This window comes from Talpa occidentalis, unplaced genomic scaffold (genome assembly GCF_014898055.3).
Source record: "Talpa occidentalis isolate TD23 unplaced genomic scaffold, MPIMG_talOcc4v2.1, whole genome shotgun sequence".
In the NCBI taxonomy this organism is placed as follows: Eukaryota; Metazoa; Chordata; class Mammalia; order Eulipotyphla; family Talpidae; genus Talpa; species Talpa occidentalis.
The window spans coordinates 19,411,893-19,431,492 of NW_026555331.1; the positions used below are offsets into that span (position 1 = coordinate 19,411,893).

The following is a 19,600-nucleotide window of genomic DNA, read 5'->3' on the forward strand; positions in this document are numbered from 1 at the left end:
ACAATTCTAGCCCTTTCCATCTCTGGTGACAAACTGGCCTATCCCTGCCTGTGCTCATTTCTTTCTACTGAAATCTTGCTAAAAATAACAAGAAGCAGTCAACATATACAAGAGTCTACCCTTGACCAACCATTTCTCAAAAGAAGTCTTCCCTCCAAATCACTGCAGGTGACTATCGTACCAAACATGTTATCAAGGATTTACAAAAGGATCAGCCTCAGCATTCCAGCTTCACATATTGTCTGGTCACCTTCTACCTGACCAATAAGACTGATCACACAGTTAGCCATTAGGTGTTTGTCATGGCAGCAACATAGTTTCAGATACTAATTTCTATAGTAAGTAAGTGAGAGGTTAATTTTCATAACCAAGATATCAAAATATCCAGTGTCTTAACCAAAACAGTTTATTTCTTTTTCAGCAATTACCCCAGAGCTATGCTTCTGGAATAACTCTGATGTCCTAATTGTTCTATTGGTTGCTATTTCCCAAGTATTGGGAAATGAAAACCTAGGTAAAGCAATTTTTTTTAAGTACAGTGACCTACAAGTTGCAAATAGCACTTCCACTTGTATCTCACAGGTCCAAATAGTCGAATGGAAAGTGAATTGTAATGTAATTAATTGAAATGTAAATACTAGCGGGCATCCAAATGATTGGTTAAAAATTAGAGCACTTGGGGTATAAAACTCAAGTGCTTTTTGAGTGTATCTCCCCAGACTACAGTACTGTGGTCCTGAATAACAAAGTGTAGCTGTGATAATGGAGCTGCCAGCTACTTCTGTGACATCAATGCCCTGACATGAGCTGTAACATACATTTGTTGTAACTCACCAGACTTTGGTATCAGTGGACAGTATGTTGATATCCCTTTGGTGTTTGAAGTTCATTATCTAATAGATTTCTCAAACACATAAACTATGTGGCCAGTGTTATTTGCTCCATCTCAACTGCATCCATTAACATGTACCAAAGCAAGAATAAATGTTGACTTTCTTAATCCACTGAAATTCAGGACTCTTTTGTTACTGCAGCACAGCTGATTAATACAGTTATTCTCTCCTCAGTGTTAGTATTAGTTGAAATGAATTCTTAGGTTTTACAAATGTAGTAAATGTTCTTCAAAATTCCCAAGGGAAATTAGTGTGCCTATAAATAACAAACAAAATCTTTACATGTTTTATCATTACCCTCACTTTATAAAGAATAGAGGTTCCAAATTAAGTGACTTAATCAAAGTCATGGAATTCACTGGGAAAACCATCCCCAACCCTCATCTGTCTAAGTGATTTCAAGGCATAGTACATCACATTTACCTTTGAGAGAGAGGAGACCCCAGAAAACCCACTAGAACTGACACTAATAACTATACTTGGTTATGTTGTATAAAACTATATGCCACCATGAGAAAGCTACTATATATTGTGTCAGCATTAATCAATTTCATTTATGAATTTGGTTCATTCAAGTACACACTCATTACACCTGTGAATTCTGAAACACAAAAGTATTATGCTTGCAGGATTGGAAAATCCAGTTCAACTGATGGTGCAGTTATAAGAGTGAAATAGCTTGGTCAACATAGAAATCAAAAAAAAAAAATCACACTCTTGTTAACTATCAATGTCCTGAGTGGATGATTTCCATGGCAACACGGAGGAAAACATATGATAGGACAAACTTGCTTCAAGGAGTAGATATAAACTAGAGCAAATTAAATTAATTCCCTAGATAATCTAAGAATTCTACAGGAAAGACATGTGTTTGTTTTTCAATTTTTGCAGGCTAACTTTTCATTATCTCCTTTCTTCTCTTCCATTTCCTTTTTCATATAAACTAAAAAGGAATCACCATGTTTTTTGGCTCTTGCTCATAGTGTTACATTTATACTACCACTTAAGACAGAGAAATCTTAAAATTGTGCTCTACATTTCTAAAAGCTCATTCTTTAGTTCCGTCAGAATTTTACTTGAGTCATGATATTGTCTTGGTCCTTTATAAAATGAACACTTCTGTGACAATGACAAGGTACAGATTTTGTTACTTTTCAAGGCTTAAAACAAGCAGTTTAGAATCAGAAACACTCAGGGAATGAGAATAGATTACTGCAAATTGTCCTGAATCCCTCTTTGGTGAATGAATCAGAGACTTGTTTCATTCAAATCATTGGTCCTTGTATTTAGATGGATGTTTAGGGAGTGGGAAGTTAGCAATAAAGTGTTTACCTGGATACAATTCCTTTAACTTCATTGCATTGACAGATTTTTTGTTGTCATAGTTTGGTACCTGAGTAACTACACCCCTCTCCCTTTTTTCCCCGGGGTAATTTTTTCTCCTATAATGGGGCAAGTATTTTATAAGAATCTAATGTCAGCCTGGGAATACTGATATTCTCATTCCTATTTCCTAAAACTGATTCAACTCAGTTTTGTCTCTTTTCTAAGATTGTAAAAGTTCACCCTTACTCAGATGGAATTTTGTATAAATGTATTAAATGTATAAATGAATTAAACTATCAAATTCCTTGCAAACTACATTGTAATGAATGCCTGAGTACATGATACCTTTAATTTATAAAAGGGGCCTCCCTGGTGGCGCAAGAGGTTAAGGGGAAACCTATGAAGCTATCTACAGCTGCTACAGTACGAGTTCAATCCCCGACCAGCCAGGGAGCTATACACATAGCGCAGCAGACCTCTCCTGTCCTGCCCGCTGCTCCCCTCAGCAGTGCCTTCGGACCATCTGCCTGTTCTGCTCCCCACTCTGTCTCTGGTGAATCTTCTCACCCCCACACCTCTGGCATGTACCCCAGTTCTTATATGCATAAATAAATAAATCTTTTAAAAAATTATAAAAGGCTGCTTTGGAAGATCTTTAAAAGCTTCACAAAGATTATTAAAATTCAGAACAATCTTTCAGAGTTGGTGGGGAGAATAAATTACAAAGACACATGTAGCCTTGACAGCAATACTTTCTCATTAAAAGTAAATTTGGTAAAACCATGCATCTGCTGTGGCAAGTAATGTTTGCTTCCATTAAAAACTAAATAAAAATTTACCCTGTGACATGGCTATCCCATTCCCAAAAATTTCATACCTCAAAGAACTGAAAATAAGTGTTCAACCAAATCTTATATAGAAATGTTCATAGCAGCACTATTCACATAGCCAAAAAGTAGACCCAAGGTGCAATCACAAATGAATGGATAAATACAATGTGGCATATCCATACAATGGAATATTACTCAGTCATAAAAGGAATGAATATTGCATATAGATGTACCTAAAATCATTATGCTAATTGAAAGAAACCACATATAAAAAGCCACGTTATATGATTCCATTTATATGAAATATCCCAAGTGATCATCTATACATAGAGAAAACAGAGTAATGTCTGCTAGAGTCTGGGAGGAAGAGGAAATATAATTGCTTAATAGGTATGGGTTTCAGGAAACAGATAGCCATTACGATTGCATAACCATCTATAAGTACTAAACGTCACTTATGGCCAATTTTATGTTTTGTGTGTACTACCACAGTTTGTTTTAAGTAAGTTTGACTACCATGTTTCTGAAAGAGTATATCTAAAATTCTGCCTCATACCTAATGGGGAAACTGAACTGCCCCATGTTTCTCTTCAGACCTGGTGTTCCAGAGAAATAAATGAAGCCCATTTCAGGAATTTAGTTTCTCCTTCCCAACCTAATTATATCCTGTTTTGTTTGTTTGTTTTAGTTGAGTTGTAACTGACATATAACAATACATTAGTTTCTACATGCACAAAATGATTCATTATATATATATTACAGTATGATACTATAATAAACCTAGTTAATAGCCATCATGACAGATAGGTAAAAAAATTTATTTGTGATGAGGATTTTTAAGATTTACTCTTAACAATTTTTAAATTTGCAATATAGTATTATTAACCACGCTGTACATTACACCTCCATGACTCATTTCTTTTATAACTGGAAGTTTACATCTTTTGATTCTATCCACCCATTTCATCCACTTCAACCCCTTGACAACTACCAATCTGTTCTCTGTATCTATGATCTGCAGTGTTTTGTTTGTTTACAGATTCCACATATAAGTAAGATCATATGTTATTTTTCTTTCTCTGTCTGTCTTATTTCACTTAGCATAATACCCTTAATATGCATCCACATTGTTGCAAATGGCAAGATTGAATTCTTTTTTATGACTGAATAATACTCCATTATAAATTTATAATATACAAATATATATGATGTGTAAGTATAAAATATATGTATAAATATATATTTGTTTTTATATGAATATATAATATACACAGACAATGGTATGTTAGCTTCCCTTCCTGTAAGCTGAACCAGATCTTTGCAGGACAATATCACACATATAAAACAGGTCCCTGGTGTTCTTGGCATAACCAACATTAGCTCTCACACAAAATTGGTCCCATTTTTAATTACTACTCTCTAAGGCCTTCAGCTCAACTATCCTAAAGCCAAAAATCATCATTTTTGGCAGCCATTATTGGACCTAATTGCCTTACAGTTAATGAACCAATAAAATGAGTTAACTTACGCAGTTCCTAGGCAATTATATTGCAAATAATTTGTCTTCAGTGGTACACCAGAAATAGACTAAATAACCTTGTTGTTGTTGTTGTTGTTGTTGTTAGCTGTTAGCTTAGGGCTCAATATTTAATCCACTGCTTGCAAATATTCAAGACTTCATATTTCAAGTACTGACCTTACCCTAGAGTGAACTATTCTGTCTGGTTTTGTTTCTCTTCTCCCCACCTTATCACTTGTATCTTTCTTTCTGCTTTTATATTACGTATATTTTGGTAGGCTGCCATAAATTCTTTAAAAACAAGGTATTGTACTAATAAAGGGGAAAATCAACTATATTTTAAATGAAAGAGTGAATAAACAAATATTATATTCTTTCTTTGTTCTTTACTTCTTCTCCCACCCCCAACCAACCCTCTTTCTTCCTTTTGTACTAAGGCTACTGAGATCTTAAGGATACTCATTATTTAAGATAGGAGAGCCCTATGAGTGGGAGCATCAAACAAGTTGCAATAGTGTATTATTTTAATAAACATACAGGGCTGTTCAAACATAAATGTAACTGCTATCCCTTAATATTATGCTGTGTGTAGACACCCATCCTTGAACTCCTACAGGAAAGGAATATTTTTTCTCTAATATTCTTGTATTGGGAAGAGTGAAGGGATTAGAAGGAGGGGGTATAATAAAACCAAAATTATTCTTTATCCTATTGAGAAATCATAACATTTATTTTTTTTAATAAATTTTATTTTTATATTCTCCATACAATTGCAATCCCCTTATTTTGACCCCAATCTCTCCCCACCCCCCATATAGTGTCTCTGGTTCATAGTTTTTTGTTGATTTTGATTCTTATAGTTATTCATTTTCCTGGTCCCTTATTTAAGTTTTCTAGATTCCTGCTATGAGTGAGACCATCCGGTATTTTTCTTTTTCTTTTTGGCTTATTTCGCTGAGCATGATCCCTTCCAGCGCCATCCATGTTGCTGCAAATTGCATGTGTTTATCTTTTTTGAATGCTGAGTAATATTCCATGGTATATATGGACCACATCTTCTTGATCCAGTCATCTATTTTTGGGCATCTGGGCTGTTTCCAAAGCTTAGCTATTGTAAACAGTGCTGCTATAAACATAGGGGTGCAGGTGCTCTTTGGAATTGATGTTTCTGTGTCCTTTGGGTAAATACCTAGGAGTGGAATTGCTGGATCCTATGGAAGCTCTATGTTTAGTAGGTCCAGAAATCTCCACACAGCTCTCCATAGTGGTGGGACCAGTTTGCACTCCCACCAACAGTGCAGGAGAGTTCCTTTTTCTCCACATCCTCACCAACATTTGTTGTTGCTAGTTTTTTTAATATGTGCCATTCTCACTGGTGTAAGATGGTATCTCATGGTAGTTTTGATTTACATTTCCCTGATTACAAGTGACGTTGAACATTTTTTCATATGCCTGTTGGCCATGTGCAGAGAAATCATAACATTGAAAATCAACGAAAGAGAGACACATACTCAAACTGTTTAGAAGGTAAAAGTATTAAAATTCCTTTCCTTTGAGTGGAAGTTTAGGGGTATGCCATTAAAGCACTGATCATTTTTCTGTTAGACGTGTGTACTCATTAATTTGTATGCCTTATATGCATGTATTGCCATAATAAAATTAAATTTGAAAATATTCTTCAATGGCTACCCTTGCTCTTAAGGACAGAGTCCAAAGTCCAAAGCATAGCTCGCAAGGTCTGTGATTGTTCATCATTGCTTACCCCTCCAGACACATTCCTTGATATCTTACCACTGCTTTCTAAGCTCCAACTATCAATATATTGAACTTTTCTTCACTTCCTCCTAGTGGATGATGACTTTGCTCACCTCTTGGATTTCCCAGGAGCAGTTACTTCTGCCTAAGACCATCTGTTCCTCCTCTTCCATCCCCAAGCTTCTCTGTGCTGGTGTTCTGGAACCTTCCCTCTCGCATCACATCCAAGTTCAGTGTGATTCCTGCTTACTCCCTGAGCACTGAATTGTCCTCTACTTGATAAATTCTCTCTCACCCTTCCCCCATGTAGAATCTAAGGACCACGAATGCTAGCACACCATCTTCCATGTTCATGGTCCTATATCCAGCACCCAGCAAAATGTTTAAGCTGATACTTAACACAGACCTGGAACAGCACCTGATGCCCAGCAGAAAAGAAGAAAGGAGAAAAGAGAACAAACCAAAAAAAAAAAAGAAAGAATGTTAGGATTTTTAGATTAGTTCTGTTTATTGAACCCAAAGCAAAATTTATAAGATACAGGGAATTTAAATTTAGCATTTCTTCCTTTTTTTCTATTCCCTTACCCTCTAACTCTTCACTATAGCATGTACCAAAACTCAGTGTTTTCATATCACCAACGAAGCTAATTCTCAATAAACAGTTGGTGACAATATTGTTTCAAAGGGTGATTCCGAAAGAATTAGCTGCAGATAACAATGCTTAACCAGAAGAATCTTTTTCCCTTTGACTTGTATTTATTTTTATAATGTTAGCTCAAAGTATTAAATACTTATGATATAAACATAGAAATAAATTCCCTTGTGAGCTAAGACATTAAAATGGGCATTTTGAAAAAATTGTCATTAGCATTCAGAGTGACTCGTCATTCTTTATTATTACTTATTTATTTTAATGAAGTATAATTGTTTTACATCCTTGCTAATATTTTGACATTACAGGATTTCTTAAAGATCACTTTGAGCTCAACCTCTCACTTCACTAATGAGACAATGCCCAGAGACACCAAGGACTGGCCAGATATCAACAGTAATTTCAGGATCTCCCCAGTGGCACAGTGGGTTGAGCGCAGCGCTGTGGAGCTGTTCATAGCCTCTGCAGCATGGGTTTGATTCCCAGCAGGCCAGGGAGATACCCACATACCGCGGCAGACCTCTCCTGTCTCACCTGCTGTTCCCCTTAGCATTGTATTTCAGTCAGTCTGCCTGCTCTGCTCCCTGCTGTGTCTCTGGTGAATTCTCTCACCCCCCACACCTCTGGCCCGTACCGCAGTTCTTGTAGGAAATAAATCTTTAAAAAAAACAACAGTAAGTTCAGCTCACAGCTGACACCCACATTGGATCTTCTGGCTCCCAGAACTGTGCTGGATCCTGAGGTAACACCACCCAACTAAGGAGAGTGGCATGGGAGGAGACAGGGTGAATGTGATATCCCCAAAAAATTCAAATAGACAAGCTTTCTTGATGTCCCTCGAATTTGAACCCCCCTCAGGCAGCCTCTTCCTCAGAGGGCTATTGTGGATTGAATGAACTACATGGTTTGTAACAGCCCTTGGTAAATTGCACAGCATAAACAAACTGTAATTTTGGGGTAAACTGTAACCCATAAAGCCAATACAAATGCCGGTAACTCCCGGAGGCCCTGGGCCATGCTCTCAGCAATCTGATAATCCCACTTTGAAATCCTGAGCTATTTCTTGTCATGACCATCCCTAGTGGGATCCTGTAGAAAACAATTGAAACCTCAAAACCAATTTAAAAGCAAATTTGTAGAAACTCTATTTCAGGCTGTTTTTTGGCAGTTTACTAAATTCCCTCACATAAAAACCTAAGAGCTGATAATCAGTTCACTGTGTTCTGAAGCCTGTTCACTCCTAGGACAATAGGAAATCCCGGCATCCCCTCTTCTTCCGGTTGCTGCAAAATTAAACGGTTCTCTGACAGAATCAGTGGGTTCCACTGCCATTTGGAGGTCCTTAATAGAGTATGAGCAATGTTTCCACCAGTCAGAATATTTTCTGTGGAATTCCAGAGTCTCCACAGGGTTTGAGAGGGGGTCCTCTCAGATTAGTCTTCCTCCAATGTGCTTTCATTGATCTCCTGTCCACAAGATGTGTCCACACAAAAAGCTCATGTGAAACATCGAAATAACCCAGTGGTGCCCCTGGAGTCCTCTGCCCAGGGTTTCTGACCCTAGTTGACCCCAGACCATCCACCATCGTGAACCTTTATCCCAGAAGTTTGTTGGGATTTAAGTGTGTCAGTTAGGGTGCTTCAGGTGCAAAGAACTGAGTATCCCCTGAAAAGTGGCTTAAACAATTGGATTAAATTTATCACCTCACCTATAAAGACTAGCCAGAAGTGGGCTGGCTCAGCTGTTCCATGTTGCCAATAAAGAGACTGCTTTATCTGCCTGTCTTCCCAGCCTCAGAGTATCTAATAATCTCCCACTTTGGTCACGGGGTGGCTACAAGATTGACAACCTCATGGGATAATGTTCTTAAACAAGAAAGGAAGAGGTTAGAGAGAAAAAGCTTGCTTCCTCTCTCTCCTTTTGCAAGGAAAGACAATATTTCTCAGAATCCACCACTCTCACCCCTCAGCAAAGTTCACCCTTACTACTCAATGGGACTTTGGATTAAGAATTGGATTCCATAGCCATCCTGAACAAGAGGAGCTGGGAAAGTGAACTCATTGTCAGTCTCTCTTTTTTTTTTTAAAGATTTATTTATTTATGCATACAAGAGCCGGGGTATAAGCCAGAGGTGGGGGTGGGGTGAGGGATTCACCAGAGACAGAGTGGGGAACAGAACAGGTAGACTGACTGAAATACACTGCTGAGGGGAGCAGCGGGCAAGACAGGAGAGGTCTGCTGTGCCATGTGGGTTGCTCCCTCGCTGGGGGATCAAACTCGTGCTGCAGTGGCTGCAGACAGCTTCATAGGTTGCGTCTTAACCCCTTACGCCACCAGGGAGGCCCTCATTGTCAGTCTTGATCTTGGATTCGGGGTGGGCAGTCCAGTAGGCAGGAAGGATGAGCTAAATGTGTTGGGCAGTTACAATAGCAAACACTGCTGGGGAGTGTTCTAAGCATTTCACAAGGATGAGTCCACCCAGGAGATGTGATTCGTATCATTTTACAGGGAAGCAAAGCAAACTCCAGAGACTCAAAGGCATATAGAGAGGAGGTGAAATAAGCAGGAGTCTCACTCCCGTCGCCAACTCCAAGGGCTGCCTCTTCACTGCACAGCGCCCTGAACCAGCGGGCCTTCCAGCAGGCGGCCTCTAAAGTGGAGCACATTAAAGGTCTGAGCAATGCTCATGTCCCTCTGAAGTGCAAATGTGACATTTTCCCTGGCTGCAGTCACGGCATGGGCAAGAAGAGCAGACAGGCATCCAGGAGTGACAAGAATTGCTCCCTGTCATCATCAAGGCTGCAGAAGCTGGGGCAGTGATCGGGGCGAGGGCTGGGACCCCAAGAGGCCACTTCCTGGCCAGGGGCCAGTGACCCCCAGTCAGTAGTCCAGCTCAGAAAGTCCAGGCAAATCAGGGGTGATTGAAGAGTCCTGTTCCAAGCAGGCAGGACTAGAATTGAACAAGGTTTCTAAATAGAGAGGAATGTTTGGCAGGCCACTTTCTCTCATCCTTGTTATTTTCAAATGAGAAAAATGAGGCCCAAATAGGGTGGAGTAATTTGTCCAAGATCCAACTAGTTTATGTAGAATGTGAGAGACAAAATGAGAGCTTTTATCCAAGTAGACGCAAATAGCTTGGAGGGGTGCCCTCACTGAGACCTTCTATGTCTCACCGTCACCAAAATCATCCCAAGCACGTCATACATGCTTCTGCTACCGTTAAGTAATAAAGTTGAATTTATACACTTGTGCATGTTCTCCCCATTACTTGGGGAAGGTCTCAACAACCAGACCACCTCCAATACTGCTCACAAATCGTGCCAGCTTCACTAGCTAGCTATGAGTGACCTATGACAAATGGGATGGCCTCTCCAGCACCCATCCTCCTGCAGTATAAAGTGAGAAAAGCAACAACCCCCACCTCACAGTGTTATTGGGGCAAATAAGTTTTAAATGCACATGTCGCTGTGAGCCAGGCAGATTCAGCAGGGAGTAAGGAGCAGTTACTGCTCATTTCCTAGTTCCCAAGTTTGGTGAATCAATTTATCACTCCATAGGGGAGACTCACTGTCAATATCATAATAGAGAGAAAGCAGCAGGTCATTTGCAAGACAGAGACTTGCGACCAAGAAAGAGGCTCAGGGAAGATATGAGTCCCAAAGGGAGTAAGAAGACACAGAACTGAAGCACTGAAGGAAACACACCAGAAGTAGAAGAGCCTTTGTCATTCAGTCTCCCAAACTGTGGGAGACTCGATGTGGGCTCCTCCAGATTTAAATAAGACGGGTGGGGGCCTCCCCGGTGGCACCAGCGGTTGAGCGCTGGGTTGCAAAGCTGCCCGCAGCCTCTGCAGCGCCAGTTCAATCCCCGGCTGCTCCCCGGCCACCGGAGGAGGGTCCCACATGGGGCACAGGTCCCTTTCCTGCCGCCCGCTGCTCCCCTCAGCAGTGTCCTTCGGTCCTTCTGCCTGCTCTGCTCCCCGCTCTGGCTCTGGTGAATTCTCTCACCCTCCCGTGCTTCTGACTGTACCCAGTGCTTGTATAAATAAATAAATAAATCTTTTTAAAAAATAAATAAATAAATAAATAAGACGGGTGGTGCCATTTCCATTAGCTTCTTTAGACAAAACCTACATAATTTAAAGGAGTTTGCTTTAGGTCGTGTAGCTGCTCTGTGGCACATCCAGGCCTAAAGATCAAAGTCAGTAGCCCCAAAAGCATGTTCTATACCAAGGCGCCAGTGTGAGGTTTAACTAAGCTCATCCACAGGTGTTCTCAGCACAACGCCTGACAAGGCATCCTGCTAGTGTTGTTATCATCACACATTCCATGGCTCCCTCCTGCGCTGCTCCCAGCACAGGAAGATGGTAGCATTGCTGCTCCCCGGGAAGAGATGGAGCCTTCCAACCCATGGAGCAGGTCCAGGTAAAGTAAGAGGCTAGATTCAGAGGTGGCAGCAGTGGCTTAGGTTAACCCTATACCTAACGATATTTCTAATTCCCCCGTCACCCTGGTTAATAACATGCTCAAGGAGGCAGGAGGTTTTGGCAGTGGTAGCAGCAGCAACAATGAAAACATCGAAGAGTGAAAGCAGCTGGCACTGGGAGGCTGTGTGCCAGCCCCACGGCCTGCAGGGACCCCAGCAGTGGCTGCAGCAGTAAATAAAACAAGCTGATGGCCAGTCCAGGGCCATGCACCCTGCCTGGGAAGGGACCAGGGCAGATGGGATTCTTGTAATTACACTGGTTTCAGAATCAGCCATCGTGCTTTTAGTTACATCCGACTCTGATCTGTTCCCAGGCTGGGACCTCCAGAAGTACCTGTTACAGCAGAAGTATTTGGCAAGGCAAGCCAACATGGACTCGTCTAGGCCACCTGTAGAGGGATTTAATGCCTAACAACCTGTGAAATGTTCCTAATTGTCATCATTCCTTTGGCACCTCTTCACCAGTAGGTGCTAAACAAGCGCCATATAGTGAAAACCCATTTTCTGCTACCATAGTTTTATTCCTCTTTAATTAAGGCTGAGTTTAGCTATTAGAAAAACCTTAACACTTTATTCTCCTCAGTAAACCATTTTTGTTTTGTTTTTCAGTTTCTTTTCGCCTCGCTATCCACTATTGCTCTGAACATCTTACCTCTTTGACATATCCACTAAAAGCTTCCCTGTCGCATCATTTCAGCTACAGTTATTTTCTCATTTTCCCCTCCAGCTGGCAGTGGTTCAGTCCCCTCCACCTCACCTTTCTTTAAAATGTCACACTGTGGCTCTAGGTTATTTGAGCACTCCGGAAAGCACAAGAAAGACAGCCATGACAGGACACGTCACCTCCCTCAGAAAAGTCTTCCTCCTGTCCTCCCATGTGCCACAGCCGAGGGGATCAGAATCCAGGGAGCAAATAACAGCTGAATACTATTGCAAAGAAAAAAAAAGTGAAAACAACCCAACTTCTGCTACTTAAAAAACAAAACGTGACAGATGTCATGTGAGAGAGAATTCACTGTCTGAGAGGAACAAAGCAAAAACATTTAAGGACAGCGATCCTGTCTCGAGTTCTTGTTGTCTCTCCCTGTGGACATCTAATATCACAGGCCAACACCACGGATTAGGGCTTCCAAAAATAAGATACTTTAGAAACAAAGAGCTTCTCATTCTGTTTTGCATCTGTCGCTCCTGAAAGATACTGTGATTCAAGTTGCAATTGTATGGGGAATATAAAAGTTAAAATGTTAAGCACAAACTAAACTTGGTCCAGATAATTCTCAAACCCTCACCAAAAAAAAGAAAACTTGTATATATTTTTAAGAGGAAGGCCATGAAAGCATAATGTTCTCCTTTGTGTTCAAGAGCTAATTTTTATTGTCAATTAAATACCAAAATTACATACATTGTATCAATTCCTTTTTATTTTTACAGATAACGACCATTATGAAGGCTGTTTACATCTGCAATTTTTTAATTAACTTTATTTTTTGCATTAAAAAGCCAACTTATTTAGGGTAGACAGGGATATTCTGATTCGGCAAGTACCATCCTAGCTCCTAAAAACTTAAGGAATTGCATCCCTTAGGACTCTTTTAGCTACAAGTCATAAAAGTCCAACTCAACTGATTTAGGCAAAAAGAGATTTTATCACAAGGATACTTGACTATTTTCTCATATCTAAATGAAGTAAGGCCTGCAGTTTATTTGTTTTTAAAGATATATTTTATTTTTAATAGAACTGGGGTACAGGCCAGAGGCGCGGGAGGGTGAGAGGATTCAGCAGAGACAGAGCAGGGAGAGTAGGCAGACGACTGAAAACACTGCTTGAGGGGAGCAGTGGGCAGGACAGGAGAGGTCTGCTGGGCCACAGGAATTGATCGAACCTGCGCTGCAGAGGCTAAGGACAGCTTCAGAGTGCTGTGCTCAACCCACTGTGCCACCGGGGAGGCCCAAGGCCTGCAGTTTTATAGAGCTACCCGGGGAGAGAAAGATCAGCTCTCTCCTTCCCCTTTTATACTGAGTTCAATTTCCACCTTCTTGACCAGAGCTTGTGCTAATTCCAGCAGCAATAGGGGCGCATCGTGTCCACAGCTTCCACCATCAGAGCACGCTCATCCACCTCTGAGTTCTTCAAAAATTCCTGAGACAGCCTGATGGTCTGCCTTGATCGGTGGGAATATTCTCAGAGAGATGGCGCACGCTTACCTAATGGCAGACTCGACTTAAAAGGTATAGCTGGCATTTCCCTGGTACTGCTTCTAAACAGCTAAAGGGGCAAACCAAGAATAATCAAGTAAGACAGCACAGATTCTGAAAGTTCAGGTAATGCCGGCAAATTAAGGTAGTACAAGATAGAATGCAGGAAACTGGCATGAAGGCAGTTTTCACTATTTTTTCTAGCTTCAATTTCCCAGCCAAAACAATGAATAACTTTAAAACTCAGTAACAGCCTCTTCTCTCCTCTTAGGTGTTTTCTGTCAATTCCCCATGGCGTCTGAGTTTTCACTCTACAAATCACCCCTACAATCTCATGCAAAGCATCCATAATGGTACTGTCAGGATTGTCTTAGAGTCATCTGGGTTATTTTTAGTGTTCAAATCTTCCAGGGCACGTTTTATTTTCCCAGCTTCACAGCATTATCATCCAAGCTTTGAGATTCTGGGGCAATTTCCAGATCACAAGCCGTTTTCAATTGCTGCATTTTCATGTTTAAATCCAGCAACGTTCTGGCCAGCTGGCGATTTTGAAAACTCATTTCCAGCTAAAAGTAGGGAAAAAATAAGGATCTTTATTAGTTTGAGATATGGATCAAATGAAACTGCTCTCTGCACAGGAAAAATAAGGGCTTTGTAGGAAAGGAAAATAAGACATCAACAAAGATGTATTTCTCATCTTATTCTTCCGTTCTCACTGTTTGGCCTGGCCATAAAACAGATTTCTATATGACAAGGTAAAATCCAGATATACAAATAGCTTTGGAAATGGCCTTGAAATGAAAACAAAACTAACTGATGCACAAAGGTGTCCAGATGAAAAATTCCTGGGCATGGGAGACTGTTTTCAAGCAATATATGTGACCTGGGATGAAATTATTTATCTTTATGAGCTTTCCCAGCTACAGGCTAACTGCCTAAGGCACCTGAAATTATTTATCTTTATGAGCTTTCCCAGCTACAGGCTAACTGCCTAAGGCACCTGAGCTTCTAGGACCGGGGCCCATTCACACGATTACTTGTCATTTCACGTTTTTAAGATTTTAAATGGTTTCTCTATTGAGCGCAAATATTTAACAATACCTTAGAGGCACATGTACAGTTATGTGTACTTACATAATCTAACAATTTTCACTGTAGAGTGAAATTTGTTATACAGCAATGCTGATTTATACTCTCCTCCAGGGTGAGCATGTGAAGGTCCTCAGGTATTAGAAAACAGATTTCAAGGGCAGTTTATCTAAGAGGCAGTCCAACAAAGCTTAGCCCAACCTAGTCTTTAAATTAAAGTTGAAAACAAATAATCAAGCCTTTGCCAATTTCTTCAATTAAATCGTATTTAATGCAGACCATAAGGATTCTGTTCTCTCTGTTTATAACCTGTCATTAACTCTCCAACAGAAACAACCGTGGTAGAAGCTGGGTGCTCTGTTGATAAAAAAACCAAATATTGGGGGTCTACTGCCAATTTGCAAAACAAAGGTATTGGATAAAATTTTCTTTCCCTTTTCCTCTGACCTATTTTTCTTCATTTTTCAGCCCCTGGAACCACTTCTCTGAAAGCAAGAATCAATAAAGGATGCAGTAAGTGAACATCTAGCAAACTTTAACACTAACTATATAACAGCCAGCACAAAAAGTTCTTGCACCTTGCCTCTAGGAAATTTTAGTTCTCCAGACAGTTTATATCCCTGCCCAACTTTTCCAGCTTCATTTCCTGGCACTCCCCCCAACACCAGTGCCACCTTGCCTGTCCTCCCAAAACATACAATGCAGAGCTTCACCTCCTTCTGCCTCTAGGCCTGGAAAGCCCTTGCCACCTCCCTTCTTGCTGAATCTAGTCAAATGCCAAGCCTTGTTAAAAGCCTTCCCTGTTGTCCCTTAGCTGTGCTTCCACATCATTCTAGACATGTGCTTCTCACAACACACACTCCATTAGGCTGATGACTGAGGGCAGAGTGTTTCATATTCATGATTGTATCCCCAACTTGGGAGCACTTCCAGGGTACACAACATGGTGTGTACTCTATATGTTCATTAAAACACAACTGAGTGGATGAGCTGATTAATATTCACCTTGAACTTTTAGGTCAAGAACCAAGGACTAAAATTGTTAAAATTTACAATCAAAGAAAAAAAATAAGTGTAATTCACACCTATTTAGGAATTCTCAGACCTGTGGTTCTTTACTTTTGTTTCATCATGAGTCCTTTTGAGAATTTGGTGAAAACTATGAACCCTCTTTGAGGAACAGTACATTTTATGCTCATGTGAAATTCTGTATATAGTTTAAGTACATGGATCCCCTGAAATTGACTCACAAACATAGAAATCAATGCAACCCACTAGGAAGCCCAATTCAAACAACAAATAACAGCTTATATTATATAGCAACATGTCTCTAAATTTAATTGAAGCTCTCCATCATTGTTCTTTACACAAATCCCACCCTAGAACATGATACATGTATGGATGTGGCCCATTATCAGAAATGACATCTTCCAATGGTGATGATGTCAACCTAAAGCACCCCTGTTCTTTTGCCTTTCTCATGATTGGTTATACATATTGGTGAACTGACTGGTCAATACGTTGACCATGGTCTATAGTCCCATAATATAGTATTTTACTCTATGTATATGTGACATTCTCTGATTGCTATGAGTTTGTCAAGTTTTGGGGGTACAATTAGACTCCAAAATAATTATAATATAATACTACTAATAATAATAATAGCCAGTGGACAATGCCTATGTTTAAGCACTTTACATAACATCTCATAATCTTCACAGCAACCCTGACTATCTCCATTTTACAGGTAGGTAAACTGAAACTCACACTTGCCAATGAACTTCCCCAATGTCATGGGTGGTAAACAGAGCTTGTAAATGCTAATGTTGGGATTTGTACCCTCATCTGTTTGGAAGTTTATTCTTCATCTCCCGCCCCCTTCACCCCTCTATATGCATTACTTGCCTGAAATGCCTCCTAGTGGTGGGCGACTAGTTAAATGCTAAGATTGCAAGGTGTTTCAGAGCATAGTCAATATAATCTCTCCACTTGATTTAAATACTAGTCGAATGAGATGCAGGGATGAATGATAATATCCAGGATCAGAAGTGCAGAGATGGCTGAATCTGGTCATATGGCGCCTTCCAGTTTTCATTGCTGGCCCACAGCACACCCCACTAGCTGGCTATCCTTACTAAGATGTCTCTCTTATCAGACCGCTCAATGCAAGAAAAAAACCACTTGTTTCTTCAATATGGTTGGAGCAAAGATAATTCACCCCTTGTCAAATTTAAATTGTTAACATGGATAAAATTACATGTATGGCGATTTTACCCATCTTAAATTCAGAAGCAAGATAAATATTCTGTTAAAGTTCTTAAATCAGATAATTTACTGATGGTTGAACTTGTTCTTTTTGCATTCAATACAGAAGAGCAGCATCGTCCAAATCAAGTCTACATTACACACATCATCGACAACTCCATTTTAAAGTCTGAATTGCTTTCATTTGTTTTGTCATTTTCAATTTTTGTTTAATCTGGAATTTGTTTACATTTAAGTTTACATTTGTTTAAATGAAATTGAATTTAAATTAAATTTAAACAGCTAAGTTTACAGATTAGTAAACTAAAATATTCTAAAATAGTTATTTTATAAGATTAAAAAAATCTAAACTAGTCCTATTGAAACCTAAAACATTATAGCACATCCCCTCCTATTTAACATTTAACATATTCAAACCTAGCCTGCCTAGGTAAACTGAAATATCTTATTTTCTACTTTCTGAATTCTTACCACAGGGACAGCTAGAAGTAAAACTTGCGGAAAGAAAGTTGCTAATGCAATCGATTCCCTCAATCCTATACGAGCATATTTTGTTGAAATTTTCTCCTCCGCCCCTCCAACCCCTACCCACCAACCGCCCATCCCACCAACTCCCCACCCCACCCCCCAAGTTCCTCGTAAAGAACTTTCTATAAAGTAGAAATATACAGAACAATCTGGGGAAGAGTTAGCGAGCTGTTGGCAAGTGTCACTAGTAGACTCAGCTCCTCTCCTGGGTGCTAGCACCCCGAGTCCCGAGGGACCCCTTTCCTGCCAGGCTCTGCTAGGGAGGTGTGGACAGCAGCAGGTGTCCGGATGCGAGCTGGAGGTCCGGGGAGATGGACGCCCGCACCCTGCTCCCCCTCGCCGCACGCTTCACCCTCTCCCTCTTGGGAACACTCCCCCGGCTTCCCAGGTCTCCGTCTGGGGCCGCGCTGGCGACTCTTGTCCCCGCAGCAGACCCGAGACGGCGCGGGCCCCCGCGCGCAGCCCCGCGCGCTCACCAGCTCCGCGCGCAGCCCCGCCAGGGCGCTCTCGATGCGCGCGCGGCTCTGCTGCTCCAGCGCCGCCGCCTCGTCCCGGGAGCGCCTGGAGCCCCGGCGCGACACCGCGCGCAGGAAGGCGCGCACCAGCCGCCGCCTGAGGTCTTCCAGCAGCGGGCTGGCGGCGGGGGCCTCCTCCAGGCCGTCCACGGTCCTGTCGCTCCCTGGGAAGCGCGCAGGACGCGTGGCCGCGGGCCAAAGTCCTCCCCGGCCGGGGCGTCGGGGGAGCTCCCGGGAAGTTCCCTCTTTGTTGTGCCCGTCTGAGTCCCCTGGGCCCATCTCGGAGGGCCACGTCGGGTTGCAACTCCAGCGGGCTCGCTAGCTGGGTAATGCCCAAGTGTGCGCGTCGGAGCGCACCAGGACGGGGGCGGGGGTAACTCACCGAATGGGCAGGACCCCAGCCAAGTGGGACTCCACTATTGCTCTGCCACTCAGAGGTGCGCATTGCTCGCATCTCTGTCCTTCTGGCCCTCTCTAGCAGCAAGCGAAGGAGGTGGTGTCCATGGCACTGTGGGTCCAAGGTGAGGTTTCAAGTGCATCAATTTTTTCTTGCTTGTTGAAGTGTCTTTTCCAGGGGAAGACTTGAGGTGGAATTTGAGGGAGAATGGAAGATTTGAGACGAAAAGGCAGACTTTTGTTACCAAGACTCCAGCTGCCTTGATTATTTAATATTTCGTCCCTTTAAAATATTTTTTTCTGACGTTCTATTTTCTGCCAGACTTTACAATGCAGAAGGCATTGGGGATTCTGGAACTCCGAGCTCCTTCCTTTACTTGATTTCTTTCTGTCACTTTCACATTTGGTGTTAAAATGGAAAGTAAAATAATCCGTTTACCACAAAGTGAGTTTTAATTCCTATTTAAGTGTAATCATGTGACAATATTACTTTTGTATCATCTATGAATGAACACAATCAACTGCCTCCTTCCACCTAATAGAGAATTTCTGTAAAGGAATAAACAGTCAAAACTTATGTGTGATCATGAATACACTCCCAGGGGACAAAGATGTTCATGTAGCTTAGAGTTATTCATCTGTTCAATAAAGATTTCCAAGTCACCTTCAATGTTCCAGATTAATGGAAGGCATTAAAAGCAGTAAGGATTTTTATTAATTGAATAATTAATTATTAACAATATTATTAATAATAATTTTATTTAATTAATTGTCAGCACTTCTTATGTTATCTTCACAACCCTCTGAGGTAGATACTATTGGTTTCTGCATTTACAGATGAGGCAACTTAGGCAGAACTTAAACTGTATGCCAGAAATCACAGACTGGTAAGTGGTCAGCTGGGGATTCATACCTAAGAAGTTTGGCTTGTACTCTGAATACTGGGACACCTCCTGGAAACACACTGTCTCCCAAAGAAGAAAACTGTGTTCTCATTTTCTATGTTGCATGAGTGAAGTCCAAACTCCCTATACTCATATGATTCAGCTCTACTGAGATGACGTGAGGCCCCATTTGATAAGAAGGAATATAGGGTAGCAAATTTCTGCAGATAATCTGCTATATTGCATATAGACAATAGAAAGATCAGT

General features: G+C 41.1%; 1 protein-coding gene across 1 annotated transcript; it reads right to left on the reverse strand.

Annotated features, from left to right (window-relative positions):
* Window positions 1–12,779: 12,779 nt before the first annotated feature.
* Window positions 12,780–18,332, reverse strand: AARD (alanine and arginine rich domain containing protein). Its single transcript, XM_037516735.2, has 2 exons — window positions 18,015–18,332; window positions 12,780–14,222 (listed from the first exon to the last, which is right to left on the reverse strand). The coding sequence occupies exons 1-2, from the start codon at window positions 18,330–18,332 to the stop codon at window positions 14,076–14,078; spliced, it is 465 nt and encodes a 154-aa protein (XP_037372632.1). The 3' UTR covers window positions 12,780–14,075.
* Between the last annotated feature and the right edge of the window lie 1,268 nt (window positions 18,333–19,600).

What these genes read in the sequence shown, in the direction of transcription:
- AARD (XM_037516735.2), bottom strand. Translation starts at nt 18,332, where the DNA reads ATGGGCCCAGGGGACTCAGACGGGCACAACAAAGAGGGAACTTCCCGG. An exon ending in CGGGGCTGCGCGCGGAGCTG is followed by an intron (nt 14,223 to 18,014) that starts GTGAGCGCGCGG and finishes CCCTACTTTTAG; the next exon opens with CTGGAAATGAGTTTTCAAAA.